The sequence below is a fragment of the Lemur catta genome, chromosome 1 (assembly GCF_020740605.2).
Source record: "Lemur catta isolate mLemCat1 chromosome 1, mLemCat1.pri, whole genome shotgun sequence".
NCBI lineage: Eukaryota > Metazoa > Chordata > Mammalia > Primates > Lemuridae > Lemur > Lemur catta.
In genome coordinates, this window is record NC_059128.1 from 216,790,105 (window position 1) to 216,807,650 (window position 17,546).

The 17,546-nt window shown below is 36.7% G+C and overlaps 1 protein-coding gene across 3 annotated transcripts in view; it reads right to left on the reverse strand.

Annotated features, from left to right (window-relative positions):
- ATP13A4 (ATPase 13A4) overlaps nt 1-17,546 on the reverse strand; it is a 147,450-nt gene that overhangs the window by 68,894 nt on the left and 61,010 nt on the right. For all 3 annotated transcript variants that reach the window (XM_045539949.1, XM_045539948.1, XM_045539951.1), the window contains 3 exons: nt 16,645-16,714; nt 14,987-15,121; nt 6,736-6,805 (listed from right to left, as the gene is read on the reverse strand). In XM_045539949.1, coding sequence (XP_045395905.1) covers nt 6,736-6,805; nt 14,987-15,121; nt 16,645-16,714 — 275 coding nt within the window. The remainder of the gene's footprint in view (nt 1-6,735; nt 6,806-14,986; nt 15,122-16,644; nt 16,715-17,546) is intronic.

Genomic DNA, 17,546 nt, shown 5'->3' on the forward strand with positions numbered 1-17,546 from the left:
CATAGTTCTAAACTTGAATTGGAATTTTCCAATGGAAAATTCCATGGAATTCCATGGAATTCATAATGTATTTTATCTTAAAAAATTATTTCCTAAGTGTATCTTCTGAAAAAGACTGGAAACGAGGACTAATACCATAAAAATGGGCACTCTGATTGAGAACCCTGTCTAAGAACTCTTTCGAAAAACAGGTGTGTCCAGGTTTGGTGCAGGAATTGTCTCAATGGGTTTAATAAAAATCTCAATGACATGTCAAAAAAACTCAGGAGCCAACATGAAGAGGCTCTCAATGGCTAAAGATGGGAAAATGTGAGCAAAAATAGGAATAAAAACTGCAATGGATGGAAATGCACCAACCGTGTAAAACTTTATGACACTAAAAGAAAAAAAATCCTCTGGAAGATACTAGATAATTAGCCCATTATTTTTAAAGCTGGTAAATGGAAAGAAAGAATCAGATCTTTATCCTTTATTTCTAAAACTGAATCTCAAGATAAGGAAATAGCGGAGGAGTGGTGTTTCTTTTTACAGAAATATTCCTATGCCACCTAATTTTAAAAACAACATGATGGAAGTGAAAAATTTGTAGCTCCTAATGAAGTAAAAAAATCTAAGTCATGAACATTTGCATCTGCTAATCTCACAAAAAGAAGACAAATAGATATCATATGCCTCCAGTATACAATACCAACTATGAGAATTCATGCCAAAAATTCAGGCCTCTAGATCTAACTACATATTTACAGAAAATACAAGGAATATAAAAACATGAGTATGTAATCAATATAATCTAGACTGTGGAAACAACAGGAAGAACCATTTATTTTCTTCAGTAAAATTTTGCAAGGAAGCCTGGGCAACTCAGCAAGACCTCATCTCTACAAAAAAAAAGTTTAAATAGCTGGGGCTGGGTGTGGTGGCATGTGCCTGTAGTACTAGCTACTTGGGAGGCTGAGGCAGGAGGATCACTTGAGCCCAGGAGTTGAAGGTTACAGAGAGCTATGATCAGGCCACTGCACTCCAGCCTGGGCAACAGAGCAAGACCCTATCTTTAAAAAAAGAAAAAAATTTTTCAAAGAAAAACTTAAGGTATGGAGGAGGGAACCTGTGGATTAAAATAGATTTCAGACATATGAATCAATTGTAATTTATTTAGATTCTAATTTTTAAAATGTACATACATTATATAAAATGCATTTAATTTTTCACATTTTTCCAATTATATCAATATGTATATAAAATAATATATGCATGTAATAAGTAAAAGCATAACTCAGAGATATTACAGGTTCAGTATCCGATTACTACAATAAAGTGAGTAACATGAATTTTTTGGTTTCCCTGTGCACATAAAAGTTATGTTTATACCATACTGTAGTCTATTAAGTGTGCAATAACATTATCTTAAAAAAACAATGTATATACCTTAATTAAAAATATACTTTATTGCTAAAAAATACTAATGATCATCTGAACCATCAGTGAATCATAATCCTTTCTCTGGTGGCGGGTCTTGCCTCAGTGTTGTTGGCTGCTGACTGACAGGGTAGTGGTTCGTGAAGGTTGGGTGGCTGTGGCATTCTTAAAATTAGACAACAATGATGTTTGCTGCACCAATTGACTTTTTCTTTCACAAAAGCTTTCTATGTAGCATACAATGCTCTTTGACAGCATTTTACCCACAGTAGAACTTTCAAAATTGGAGTCAATCCTCTCAAACACTACAGCTGCTTTATCCACTAAGTATACATAGTATTCTATTAAATAAATCCTTTGGTTTCATTTCAACAATGTTCACAGCATCTTCACCAGGAGTAGATTCGATTTCAAGAAACCACCTTCTTTGCTCACCTATAAGAAGCAACTCCTCATTTTTTCAAGTTTCATCATGAGATTGCAGCAATTCAGTCACATCTTCAGGCTTCACTTCTAATTCTAGTTCCCTTATTGTTTCCACCACATCCATAGTTACTTCCTGTGCTGGAGTCTTGAACCTCTCCAATCATCCAAGAGGGTTAGAATCAACTTCTTCCAAACTCCTGTTAAGGCTGACATTTTGACCTCCTCTCATGAATCATGAATGTCCTTAATAGCATCTAGGGCATCTAGAATGGTGAATCCTTCTCAGGTTTTCAATTTACTTTGCCCGGATAGATCAGAGGAATCACTATATATGGCAGCTATGGCTTTATGAAATGGATTTCTTAATAATACTTGAAAGTCAAAATTATTCCTTCATCCTGTGTTAGTAGGCATAAAAGCAACATTCACCTCCTTGTACATCTCCATCAGAGCTCTCAGGTAACTAAGTGTATTGTCAATGAGCAGTAATATTTTGAAAAGAATCTTTTTTTCTGAGCTGTTGTTCTCAACAGTGAGCTTAAAACCTTCAGTAAACCATGCTGAAACAGATGTGCAGTCATCCAGGCTTTGCTGATCCACTTATAGAGCACAGATAGAGTAGACTTAGTATAATTTCTAAGGGTCTTAGGATTTTCAGAGTGGTAAATGAGCATCAGTTTCAACTTAATGTCACTGGGTGCATTAACCCCTAATAAGAGAGTCAGCCTGTCCTTGGAAGCTTTGAAGCCAGGCATTGACTTCTCCTCTCTAGCTATGAATGTCCTAAATGGCATCTTCTTCCAATAGAAGGCTTTTTCATTTACGTTGAAAATCTGTTGTTTAGTATAGCCACCTTCATCAATTATCTTACCTAGATCTTCTGAATATATTGCTACAGCTTCTATAAGAGAGCTTATAGATTTATGTTATAGAGATGGATTCTTTCCTTAAAACTCATGAACCAACCTCTGCTAGCTTCAGACTTTTCTTCTACAGCTTCCTTACCTATCTCAGCCTACATAGAATTGAAGAGAGTTAGGACCTTTCTCTGGATTAGGCCTTGGTTTATGGAAACATGGCTGGTTTTATCACCTACCCAGACCACCACAACTTTCTCCATATCATTAATAAGGTGATTTCACTTTCTTTCTCATCATTGTGTGTTCATAGGAGTAATGATTTTAACTTCCTTCAAGTACTTTTCCTTTGCATTCACAACATAGCTGTTTGGTGCAAGAGGCCTAGCTTCTGGCCTGTCTTGGCTTTCAACCTGCTTTCTCACTAAGCTTAAATATTTCCAGCTTTTGACTTAAAGTGAAGGATATGTGACTCTTCCTTTCACTTAAACACTCAGGCCATTGTAGGATAATTAATTGGCCTAATTTCAATATTGCTGTGTCTCAGGGAACAGGGAGGCCCAAGGAGAGAGATACATGGAAGCAGCTGGTCAGGGGAGCAGTCAGAACACACACAACATTTATCAATTAAGTTCACTGTCTTATATAAGTGTGGTTTGTGACACCCCAAAACAATTATAATAGTAACATCAAAGATGAAGATCACTGATCACGGATCACCACAACAGATATAATAATAATGAAAAAGTTTGAAATATTGCAAGAATTGTCAAAATGTGACACAGAGACACAAAGTGAGCACATGCTTTTGGAAAAGCAGCACTGCTAGACTTGCTTGACACAGAGTTGCCGCAAACCTTCAATTTGTAAAATATAAAGTATCTGAGAATGGCAATGAAGCAAAGTGCAATAAAACAAGGTATGCTTGTATATGTATTGTAAGTTTTTATATACACACACTTGAGATTCAATTGAGGAAATTTGAACACTGCCTGTATAATTGATTGTTTTTAAATTATGGGGTTTTCTAAGAGGTGATTAAAGAATTAAAAAGTCTTTATATTTTAGAGTTATGTGTTGAAATGTTGTCACATAAAATATGATATCTGGTATAGTTTCAAAATTATCCAGGGTGAGGGAGTTAGTAGAAGAGATGAAGAAAAGATTCAATGACTTCATAATTATTGAATCTAGATGTTGTCTACGTGGAGCTTTATTATACTATTCTCTCTACTATTGTATATGTTCAGTGTTTTGTCATTAAAAGTTAGGACAAGAAATGATCAGGGAGGCCGGGCACGGTGGCTCATGCCTGTAATCCTAGCACTCTGGGAGGCCGAGGCGGGTGGATTGCTCGAGGTCAGGAGTTTGAGACCAGCCTCAGCAAGAGCGAGACCCCGTCTCTACTAAAAAGTAGAAAGAAATTATCTGGCCAACTAAAATATATATACAGAAAAAAATTAGCTGGGCATGGTGGCGCATGCCTGTAGTCCCAGCTACTCGGGAGGCTGAGGCAGTAGGATCTCTGAAGCCCAGGAGTTTGAGGTTGCTGTGAGCTAGGCTGACGCCACGGCACTCACTCTAGCCTGGGCAACACACCGAGACTCTGTCTCAAAAAAAAAAAAAAGAAAGAAAGAAAAAATGATCGGGGATATTTTAAAAGGTGAAAATTCACTTCCAACCAACATGGAATAAAAGGGACCATATTTATCTTTCCACTCAAAACAATCAAAAACGTGCAAGATATATGAAACAATGGTTTTGAGACACTGAGCATCAAGCCACAAAACAGATAGGAAACAAATGAAGATGTTCTATATTTGCCCAGCTTACTCTCTTTAAAGCGTTCCCGAGCCACTGTGCAATGAGGGGGAACCCAAACAAAGTCCAGAAGACTCCTGAGTTCAGAACACAGAGATGAGTGTCCCTGGGGGCCACGGTGGCCTGACCTCACAGAACAGGGTACTGGACAGACAATTGCACAGGGGCAGAGCCACAAAAACCTGCAGAGGCTCCCCCTTCAGTGTGCGGTGGACTATTGATCAGCACGTGTATATGAGGGAACTACTAGCAAATGAACCATTGAATGTTTACATTTAAAAATATCATTTACAATAACAGCAAAAATATGAAATACTTAAGAATAAATCCAAGAAAAGATGTGTGAGACTCATATGCTAAAAACTGCAAAACACTGCTGAGAGAAATCAAAGAAGGCCTAAATAAATGAAGAGATATACCATATCCATAGGGCAAAACATCCAAATTTTTGACATGTGAATTTTCCATAAATTGATCTATACATTTAACACAATCCAAATCAAAATCCCAGAATTTTTTTGAAAAAATTGACAAATTCGTTCTAAAAGTCATATGGAAATGCAAAGGGCCCAGTGTCATCAAAATAACTCTGAAAAAGAAGAACAAACCTGGAAGGCCAACATTATCCTATTTCAAGACTTATTAAAAAGCTACATTGTGTGGCATTGGTATAAAGACAGGCTAATAGATCAATAGACTAGGAGAGGGAGTTGAGAAATAGACCCACTCATAAGTGGACAACTGATTTTTGACACAGGTACAAAGTCAATTCAGTGGAAAAAGGATAACCTTTTCAACAATGGTATTGGAGCATTTGGATACCTGTTTACAAAAAATAAGCCTCTATCCAAAATATCAAAAACAAAAAACAAAAATTCAAAACACAATATAGAACTAAATGTAAAACCTAAAATTCTAAAAACTTGAAGACAATACAGAAAATCTTGGTGACCTTGGATTAGGCAAAGATATGTTAGGTATGACATCAAAAGTATGAGCCACAAAAGAAAAAATTGATAAATTATACTTTAACAGAAGTAAAAATATCTGCCTTTTGGAAGACGCTGTACAGAGAATGGAAGGATAATTTATAGACTGAGAGAAAATTTTTGCAAATCATTTATATGGTAAAGAACTTGTATACAGAATGTAGAAAGAACTCTCAAATTTAATAATAAGAAAACAATCTTATAAACAAAAGATTAGAACAGATATTTCCTCAAAAAAGCTACACAAGTGCAAATAAGCACTTGAAAAGATGCTCAATGTCATTAGTCATCGGGCAAATGCAAATTTAAAACAAGATGCTACCACACATTAAAGTGGCTAAAATTAAACAAAAACACTGACCATACCAAGTAATGGCAAGAATGTGGAGCAACTGAAATTCCCTTATACTGCTGGTGGGAATGTAAAAAGGTACCACCATTTTGGAAAACACTTTGGAGGTTTCTTAAAATGTTGCTTATCTATTTACCACATGACCCGGCCATTCCATGGTTAGGTCTTTTCCCATAAGAAATGAAAGTGCATGTCCATACAAAGACCTGTACCCAAATGTTCAGAGAAATGTTATTTACAATAGCTGAAAACTGGAACTCAAATGTCCATCAACAGGTGAACGGATGAACAAACTGGTATATCCATACAATGGGATACTCGCCGAATAAAAAGGAATGAACTACTGATACACTTAACAAAATGGATGAATTTCAAAATAATCATCAACTTTTATCCCTCCCAGAATTAACCCAAAATATGTTATAAAAGACCCAAAAATGCATACTGTACAATACCATTTATGTGAAATTCTAAACCTGGAAGTTAATATACAGTGACAGAAAGCAGATAAGCGATTACCTGAAGATGGGGAAGTGGTGGGTCGGGTAGGATAGGACTACAAGCAGGCACAAGGCAACGTTTAGGGAGTGATGGATGGTCATTATCTTGAATATGAGGATGGTTTCATGGGTGTATACATATGTCAAATTTATCAAATGGTCCCTATAAATATGTACAGTCTATTACATGTTAATTCTATCTCACAAAAGTGGTGTTTTAAAGTGAAAAGACCTAAAGTTCCTCATCCTTTTAAGTAAATGGACAAGAAAAGATTCATATGAAGATGGAGTAGTAGAAATAATCAGAAATACAAATTCAAATCCTCTTCTGATTCCACATGGATAGCACATAGTTCTAAAATAATGGAACTTACCTTTTCTCCCACATACAGAGACTGTAATGCTATTATGTGACTCAACTAGATGGTGAAGTTTTACAGATTGCTGAAAAAGAAGGGAAAATAGAAAAGGCTTATCTATTTGAGTCTAAGTCCCAGGTATTATTAAGTAAGGAGCTAGCCTTCTTTAGAGATGGAGAACTGTCTTATTGCAAGTTGAAAGTACTGGCTAGAAACAAAGACTGGGTAGCCTATTACTCAAGTAAAAAAGCATCCGACTGTAGTGCTCTTTATCCAACAATAAGAAGTATATGTTTAGTTCTTTAGGTAGATGACATCAGGGACATTTATCGTTCAATATATGGGTTTATACTGAAATAGCTTGAAGAACTACTAAGCATTATTTAAGTTCTGGGCTCTCCCACATCAGAGTTCCTAATCTATAACTGTATAAGGAGTTTGGAGGTTTCTGCTGTTTCCTCTTAATATTTGTTATTCTAACATACAAAGTATATGGTACATTGACAGTGAATCAATATATGTATATAAAATAAAATTCCATTGGATTCCACTCTTACTGAACAACTATTGTGTGAAAGATCGCCTACCCGGTTTTGGGGGTTAAAAATCCCAGGCATTTAGAGTGTTCATTTTTTTATCCTGGTTTTGTCATTTAAGACACTTCCTAAATCTCCTAGCTTCAGGCTGGGTGTGGTGGCTCACACCTGTAATCCCAGCACTCTGGGAGGCTGAGGCAGAAGGATAGCTTGAGCTCAAATGTTCAATGTTGCAGTGAGCTATGATTGCGCCACTACACTCCAGCCTGGGTGACAGAGTGAGACCCCCATCTCCAAAAAATAAAAGATAAAAAAATTTCTAGTTTCAGATTATTTATAAATCTGATAAATATTTTCTAAGAATGATTAATAGAAGACTATAAAGTCGAAGACAGCATATTATGCTATTAGCTCATTCTTTTATTACTTTGTGCATTCACCAACAAACATTGATTGAGCAACCTTTAAAATGCCAGGGAGGGCCGGGCGCGGTGACTCACGCCTGTAATCCTAGCTCTGGGAGGCCGAGGCGGGTGGATCGCTCGAGGTCAGGAGTTCGAGACCAGCCTGAGCAAGAGTGAGACCCCGTCTCTACTAAAAATAGAAAGAAATTATCTGGCCAACTAAAAAATATATATACAAAAAATTAGCCGGGCATGGTGGCTCATGCCTGTAGTCCCAGCTACTAGGGAGGCTGAGGCAGTAGGATCGCTTAAGCCCAGGAGTCTGAGGTTGCTGTGAGCTAGGCTGATGCCACGGCACTCACTCTAGCCCGGGCAACAAAGTGACACTCTGTCTCAAAAAAAAAAAAAAATAAAAAAAAAAAAAATAAAATAAAATGCCAGGGAGTATACTAAGAAGAGGGAATAGAATGGTAAACAAAAGAGATGTGGTTCTTACCATCAAGAAATTTGCAACCTACTTAGAGAAATACATTTTAATCAAATAATCACATACATAAATGTATAATTATAATCAGTAATAAGAAGGAAAAAATAAAGTGCTTTTGGAGCATATATAGCAAAAGGAATCAAGGGAAATCTCCCCTGAAGAAGTAACATTGAACCTAGGACCCGAGTAGAAGTTATTTAGTCAAGAGGGTGAGGACAAATCATGGAGATGAAAAGAATGGACAATTCCAGGTGGTATGTCCAAATGCTCTGAGGCTAGAAAAAAAGAGTGCATTTCAGGAAACAAAAACACTAACGTGTCTGGATGGCAGAAAGCAAGGGACATGCTAGGGGAATTAAGGCAGGAGAAATAAGCAAGAGCAGCATTTACAAGTTCAGCTGGAGCAGTGGCCCTCAGAGAGTGGGCTGAGGATTCCTGGGGGCTTTCAGAAACGTCTCACAGGGGCTGAGAAGGTAAAGTATTTTCATAGGAGCACTAAAACATTAATTGCCCTTTAAAATCTTATTCTCTCACAAGTGTACAGTGGAGTTTTCTAGAGGCTGAATGATGTTTAATATCACAATGGTTTGAATACGGAAGTTATGAGGATCCAGATGTCTTCTATTAAGCCAAACACTAAGGAGATTTGCAAAAATGTAAAATAATGCCATTCTTCTCAATAAATTATTTTCATTTCAGAAAATATAGTTGTCTTTGAATATATATTTTATGTTAACATATAATGAAGTTTTGTTATTGCTGTTTTAAAATAAATTAATAAATATTTTATGATTTTTAAGTTTTAATTTTTAATATAGTAAATATCAATAGATTTAACCCATTAAAAAAAAACTCCTTGAGATCCTCAATGATTTTTAAGAGAATAAAGAGTTCTCAAGACTAAAATGTTTGAGAACCTTTGAGGTAGAGCTTTAAAACCCACGATTAGATTTAGAAGTTTATTGTAAGAGTAATGGAAATATTTGGAAGTATCTTGGTGATAAGAGTATAGGAATAATCATGTTCTGGCTGGCATTATATTTTGTTTTTCAAAAAATTTAGGGGGCACAAGGGGTTTTTGTTATTAATACATGGATGAATTTTATCATGCTAAAGTCGGGGCTTTCAGTGTACTCACAATGAGAACAGGGTACTTTTTACCTGATAGGTAGATTTTTATCCCTCTTCCCCTTCCAGCACTGCCCCCTTATTAGTTTTCAATGTTCATTACACCACTTTATGACCATATATATCCCTCTATAGCTCCTACTTATAAGTGAGAACATGTGGTATTTGTTTTTCCATTCTTGAGATATTTCACTTAAGATAACAGTCTCCAGTTCCAACCAAGTTACTGCAAAAGACATTGTTTCATTCCTTTTTATGGCTGAGTAGTACTCCATGTTGTACACATATATGTAAACATACACACCATGGAGTACTGTGTGTGTGTGTGTGTGTGTGTGTGTGTGTGTGTATTACATTTTTGGGGTCCACTCATTGGTTTATAGGCACTTAGGTTGATTCCATATCTTTGCAACTATGAATTGTGCTGTGATTAAGATTCAGCTACAGGTGTCTTTTTTATAAAATGACTTCTTTTCCTTTGGGTAGATACCCAGTAGTGAGATTGCTGGATTAAATGGTAGGTCTACTTTTAGTTCTTTGAGGAATCTTCATACGGTTATTCACAGCAGTTGTACTCATTTACATTACCACTAACAGTGTATAAGCATTCCCTTTTCACTGCATCTATGCCAGCATCTATTGTTTTTTAACTTTTTTTCAGGGTTAAGGTGGTACCTCAATGTGGTTTTAATTTGCATTTCCCTGATGATTAATTATGTTGAACATTTTTTCATATTATTGAAGGCCATTTGTCTATATTCTTTTGAAAAAAAATCTGTTCATGTCTTTTGCCCATTTTATGATGAGCTTGTTTGGTTTTTTCTTACTGATTTGTTTGAGTTCTTTATAGATTCAGGCTATTAGCCCTTTGTTGTATATATAGTTGATAAATATTTTCTCCCATTCTGTAGGTTGTCTATTTTCTGTATTAATTATTTCCTTTACTGCACAGAAATTTTTAGTTTAATTAAGCCCCATTTATTTGTTTTTGTTGTTGCTGTATTTCTTTTTTTTTTTTTAGACAGAGTCTTACTCTGTTGTCTGTGCTACAGTGCTGCAGTGTCAGCCTAGCTCACAGCAACCTCAAACTCCTGGGCTCAAGCGATCCTCCTTCCTCAGCCTCCTGAGTAGCTGGGACCACAGGTGCACACCAGCATGCCCGGCTAATTTTTTCTATTTTTAGTTGTTTGGCTAATTTCCCTCTATTTTTAGTAGAGATAGGGTCTTGCTCTTGCTCAGGCTGGTCTCGAACTCCTCAAGCAAACCTCCTGCCTTGGCTTCCCAGAGTGTTAGGATTATAGGCATGAGCCACCGTGCCTGGCCAGTTTTCCACACTTTTTGTTTTTTCTTCTTCTCCTTTAGGAATACCCATGATTCTTATATTCATTTGCTTTATGTAGTTACATATTTCTCAGAAAGATTGCTCATTCTTCGTGATTTTTTTCCATATTTTTGACTACCTGGGTTAATTTGAAAGCCTTGTCTTCAAGCTCTGAAATTCTTTCTTCTGCATGGTCTAGTTTGTTACTAAAACTTTCTACTGTATTACGAAATTCCCCAAATGACTTTTTCATTTCCATAAGCTCTATTTATATTTTCTTATGTTATCTATCTCTTTAGTGAACTTTTCATTCATAATTTAGTGAATTTGGGGGGAGTTAATTGTGTTGTATTTCAACTTTGTCATCAATACCATTGATCTTACTTTCCATCCATATTCTGAATTCCTTATCTGACATTTTAACAATTTCCTTTTGGCTGGAGGCTGTTGCTGGAGAACTATTGTGATCCTTTGGGGGTGTCAAAACAGCCTGTTTTTTCATGTTGCCAGAGTTCTTATGCTGGTTCTTTTTCATCTGAAATCTCTTCTTTTAGCTCAAGATAGATATCTTTGGGGTGCACCTTTTTTCCCCCATTGGGAACTCTGTTGCTCAGTGAAGAGAGGGAGAAGTCCCTGGATGATACACTTGAGTCCTGTTCCAGAAGATTGACCAGGCAGGAGAGGATAGGATGCACTATGACCCTTTCACACTGCTGCTCTCCTGTATCTCCCTGTTGCCCTGTGGTTGTCACAGATGGTAGGCACACTGAAGCCTGAGTGTTAACCCTTCCCAAGTTCCCCAGTTAGTGGGCAGCATGCAGCACCCACCCACGGGTTACACAGAGTGGTGTTCTTGTTTCCTCCGCAGCCTGGCAAACATGATGAGGAGGCATCAGCAACAAATCTGACCCCCCAGTAAATGCAGCACTCTGGGGTTGGGACTCCAAAATGGCATCGGCCACAGCACCCAGGATTTGTAAGCCAGTGGGATGCTGCTGTGCCTTCTCTCCAGATCAGTGCCACTGCAGAGTCTCCAGTCAGCTCCCTGTGTCAGTCCAGCAGCCTGCTGCAGTGGAGGGGCCCTCCCACCACTCAGATTGCAATGTCCGTGGGGGAAGTGGGGAGGCCTGGGATTCTCTCCTCTGTCCCTTCTCCATGTATGGGTGCCTTACCCATGTATCTTAAATCCTGCCGAGAAGGTTGCCCATTTCCCTCTCCTTTCACTTTAGGAGTCTTTTGTAGCCACTCTGTTGATTCCCAGGGCTCTCTCTTAGACAACTGATTGAAGGCGAATTGCCACTCACCGCTTTTGATCCTCTTTGTGAGAGTGGATTGTGCAGGCTGCTTCTAGTCTACTATCTCGGCCCCCTTCTCACTGGCATTTTAAAACCATGGCTCAGCCTGCTGCATGGAGAGTGAGTTGGAAGACTGCAAGAACGGATTCACGTAGCCCAGATGGGAGGTGATTGCCAGGCAGGAGATGATGTTAGCTAACATGAACCATAATAGCGGTAGGATTGGAAAAAGTGAATGATGCCAAGAGATTTAGAAGAGAAAATCAATAGGACTGGCTCCACAATTGAAAAGAAGAAAAAAGTTTCAAGGATAATAACCAGACTTGTGACTTGTACAACTGAATAGTCAGTGGTGTCTGTTAGCAAATCAGGTAAGCCTAAACGAGCAGATATGGGGAGAATAGTTCTTTAATTCTTTGTTGAATGTGTTGAAGTTAATTTGTGGATTTTATGGTGGGGATATCAAATAGGTTGTTAAGACTGTGAGTCTGGAACTCAAAATAGATATTTGGACTTGAGAAATATATACAAATTTGAAAGGGATTAGTGTATGTCTTTAAGAGTCATTGGCATATATAGCTATAAAAAATAATGAAGACTCTCTAGTGTACTCATATGAAAATATCTTCAAGACATACTAATAATATTTTTTAAATAGGTAGGTAGAAAACAATGTAATTATGCTACAACTTACATAAGAAAAAGAAAATACATGTGTGTGTATTTGCTTCATTCACCTAAAAACATTTTTGGAAGAATGCATGAGAAACTAATAAAATTACTTGACCAAGTGGAGGGGGAGAGGAAGATGGAGCCTTTACATTATATGCATTTTCATATTATTTTGATTTTGAGACACCCAATTTAAAAAAAAAAAGGCCAGGTAGAGGAGGATAAGCTATCAAAAGAGAATAGCAAGGGGCAACTGGAGAGAATAGAGAGTGTGTTGTCACCAAAGCAAAACGGAAAGAACACTTCAGAGAGAATGGAGCAAATAACTCTGTCAAATGTAGCTGAGAGGTTTAATAAAATATGTACAGAGGAAAAAAGTATCCACTGCAAGTGGACCATAAAATCAGCAAGCAAAACTCCAACAACCCAATAAAAATTAATAAAGGACAGAAATAGTTCACAGTAAAAGAAATACAAATAGCTTATAATGTGAGGAAATGCTCAACTCATAATGGACAACATGCTATTAAAGTTATTGAATTCTATTTTTACTTACATTGGCAAACATAAGGGAAACAAACACTTATCTAGTGTTAGAAGGAGTGTAAATTGGTATTACTTTTTTAAGAGGCATTTGACAACATGTATTAAAATAATGTACCTAGCTTATGACTAAGAAATTTCAATTGCACAAATTTTATATCTCTATATCAATACAGATATAAATAAGCATATATTCTTGCTATATACATATTTATATGTAATATAAATTATATATACTTTGAATTTATATATTTAATGTGTATATGCACACACATATCTGCAGGTGTGTGAGAAAATATATGAGCAAAGATAATTATTGCAGCATGGTTTTAGTAGGTAAAGACTAGAAATGACCTAAATATCTATCAATATTGGAATGGTTAAAAAATTATGGAACATCTAGAGAAAGTGTATTTGTGCAGAAGTGGAAAGATATTTAAAATATATTAGGTGAAAAAATCCAGTATAGAAGATCAGACGTAGTATATTTTCATTCTATGAAACAAATTAATTCATATGCATTTAATATTGCTAAAAGTACACCAAAAATCTGGTCCCAGTAGATGTCTCTTGAAATAGAACCTAGACACTGGAAAGTTCTACAGTGGGAGGGATTCTTAATTTTTATTCACACTGTTTTGTTCTGTTTGAAATTTATTTTTATCATGTTCATATATTGTTACTTCTATTAAGAAAAAGCTAGCTAATTAAAAAAGAATTTTTTTTTTTAATTTTAAAACTATCTGTGGGTTTGAGGATGATAATGGTGACCTTAACAAGGGCTGTTTAAATGGAGTCATGAGAGAGAAGGCCAGGTTGGCATGAGTGAAGAGAGGGAGATAAGTAAATGATGAGAATGGGCATAAGGACTCAAGAAGTTTTGCTGTAAAACAGAGAAGAGAGATACAATAGTAGCTGAAGTTGGAATCACGGTCAAGAAAAGTAATCGTTGTGTTTGAGTTTTGTTTTTAAGTTGGGAGAAGCTTGAGTATGTTAAGTGTTGGTGGGAAGGATGTTGGGGAAGGAGAGAGAAGGAGTTACTCATGGGCTGCATAGGCACCAGGAAGGTGGGAGAGGATGGTATCTTAAGCACAGACAGAGGGCACCTCCTGCACTAAAATCAGATGTCAGGGAAGGAGGGGGCTGGAGAGTTGGGTCATTTGGCAGTTGGATAGTGGAGAGTTGAGCAAATTCCTGTCATATGGCTTGCATCTTCTCTGTGCAATAAGTGAAGGGATAATCTGCTGAACTGGAGGAAAAGTGGAGTATGGAACAATGGTCATCTCAGAAACCAGAAGTGGGAAATGGTTTAAAACCTTAATTTCAGAGAATGGGAGAGCACAAGAGATTTACAGAAAGCTTGCTCAGATGAGGTTGGCATTCATGAATCTATAGTGCAATCAACCAATCTGTTCTATGTGATATCACCCAGATTCCCTGGCACAGACATGAAAAAGCCAGGAGCTGAACTGGGGCCTTAACAAAGTAGTAACAACCAAAAAGATGGGCAACTGAGTTCATATTAAACAGGGATTCCCCCACTTCCATCTTTCACCATTTTCAAGATCCAGCAGTTTTCTTTCCATGACTTTTCCACTCATTCACAATTCATAAACATTTGCATATTGTAATGGCTAATCAGTCTTGAGTAAGCTAAAGAGAGGGGGAAAAATAACTTGAAAGGTTAGGGATTGAGATGTGAGGGAAGGGAAAAGAAAACTTGTTGAGCATTGGCTATTTTGCTAGATATTTACCAACCTGGTCTCATTTAATATGGAGTGGTGGGTGATGACTGCTTCCTGATTCTCCTGTTTAACAAAATTTCAACGAAGTCACTACTACTCCCTTTCTGAGACCATAGTATTAGTGGAAACACTCACCTCCCTGAGATCATACACTGTCAAAGCAATGGAAATGACGGACATGATTATGATGGCAAAAGCGTATTCCTTATAGTCTTCACTGAACCACAAACAGACACTGAAGAGTTGAAATATGTAAAATGGATTTAGAACCTATTGGCAGACATAAAAACAGGAAGACAAGGGACATTTTTTTAGGCTTCACACTTGGCTATTCATTGACTTGTTTTCATAATCATCTCCATAACATAAATCATACCACACAATTTCTATATTCTTCTTTTTATTACATTTATTCAGCAATTGTCATGTGCTAGACATTGAGCTAAGCAACTTTACCCTAATTTACTCATTTAATTCCCATAGTTACCTTATTAACCAGAAGTTATTACTTATCTTCATTGTAAAGATGAAAAAACTAAGACTTAGATCTTGTCCAAAGTCACACAACTATGACTGTCACAGAGCCAAGACTTAAGCCTGGGCAGAGACCCAGAGAACTTACTTTTAATCACTGCTGCACTTTACAATTTACAAAGTAGTGTCTCATATACCACTATGTTGACCATCGCAATAATTGTATAAGTAGATATTAGCATTTCCTGTTTACATTCACTGCCCTTCAGAAAGGTGAAGTATTAGTTCAGGTTTCCAAAATTAACCTTCTAATCTATTGTCCTTCCCTATGACATAACAGTGGCCATACACAAAGGCATTAAAGAACTTTAGGCTAATGGGTGAACTGAAGACTACATTTTCTCATAAGTAGTGAGCTGTGCTGAAACTGGTAAGCTGCAATTATGTATTTAGAATGCTGTGGGACAGAGTAGATGTTAACTCTAACAGTTTAATTCTGCTAAGGTTAAAAGCACTTTGTGCCCTTACTCAAATTCCCTCTAGTTGGTTCTCACCTGTCTAAAACAGGAATGGTAATCCTTTTCTCGGGTTAGAAAGGAAGCACACAGAAACTGTTCCTATCAATTTGTTTTGGTTTCTTTCATACTTGAAATATTGCTGGAAATATTGAGAAAGCAGATTGAGCTTAGTTAGCTTTTTTCTTTTTTAAGTCAAAGGGGAGGAGAGGTGGAGCACAGGGGAAGCTAGAGTAGAGCTATAGGGTTATAGTTTGATAACAATCACTGTCAAATGGAAAGTGATAAGCCAAGTGATAGAGATCAAGAGGAAAACTTCAACTGAGTAAATGATGGTCAAGTCCTTTCCCTCCAACATATACCTTGAGATCAGTAGAACTAATAAAGCTGAATAGATTGGTATTTTTTTTTCTTACTACCATTTTGGATGCTGAGAAAATGATATCTGTTGCCTAACAAAAGGATTGCTTTTTAACATAGATGTATATTTTAGTCTCACAAGGTTGAAACAGGCTAAACAGTATAGTATTTTGAAAAAGGAAGAAAATAAACATTTCATTCATCGAGTCATTAAATAATAAGTAGACACATAAGTGTCTCACCCTTTGTTGTATGAGGCCATATGTGAAAGAGGCACTTGACAAAAAAGAGTAAGAGGTATGAAGAAAATATACTTGTCATTCTTTTAAAATATCTCCCAAATTACAGTTACTTATTAACAAGTATTAATAGCACTTCTGATTGATTTGAACCAAACTTCTTTATTTTCTATCCAATGCCAAGAGAAAACACTGGAGAAATTACCTCCTTGACGAGCAGTTTCCAAATTGGTGTGATTTCAACATCAATAGTATTAGGCCCACATATTAACCTCCTATAGAGAGAGACCACAGATCACTCAGTCACTAATAATAAAGATGAAGCTCATTTTTCACCCATCCAGAAAAAGGTCTATTCCATGTTCATTTTCTCGCTTGTGGGATCAACATAAGCTTCCCTTGTGATATAATATTCCCATCTTCCTCAAAATAATGAGAGGGGAAGGGTTCCCAGGTGCAAAAACAATAAACATGATCATATTGCTTCTAGAACTAGACTTTCCCCAAGGTCTAAATAATTCCCTAAATAGTAATTTGGATATTTAATATTGCCCATTGTCTCATTCAAGTATTGAATAGTTTCTGGATTGGCATGTCCTCAACTATTTCTTCCCAACTCTAGTCCCATGAATGAGGAACAGTGAGGTTATTAAGAAAGAATAGTTTTATTGATAAGGAAATGCTATTTCTACTTTCCTATTCGTATTCAAAAGTTCTGTGAAGCTGCAGTAATTTGTTTTAATGTTAGTAGAAAGGTCCTGGGATCTCAAAAATAGCTCTACACACAGAATTATCCAGCCCTCAGATTGAAGAACCAGAGAGGAGTTTCTTTGATTTTGCAGAAGAATGGCACTTTGTGAGTAATTTTGTTGTTGAGAACAATAACCACATTCTCTGTGCCCTCCACATCAATGATCAGATTAAATAGCTTGGCCAAATGTATTAAAGCAGTGGTTCTCAAACTTTAATATTCATACAGATAACTTGGTAATCTTCTTAACATGAAGATTTTGATTTTATAGGGTTGAGGTGTGGTCTGAGACTGTATGTTTCTAACAAGCTCCCAGGCGATGTTGATGCTGCAAGGCTCTAGGTTTCTTCAAAGTA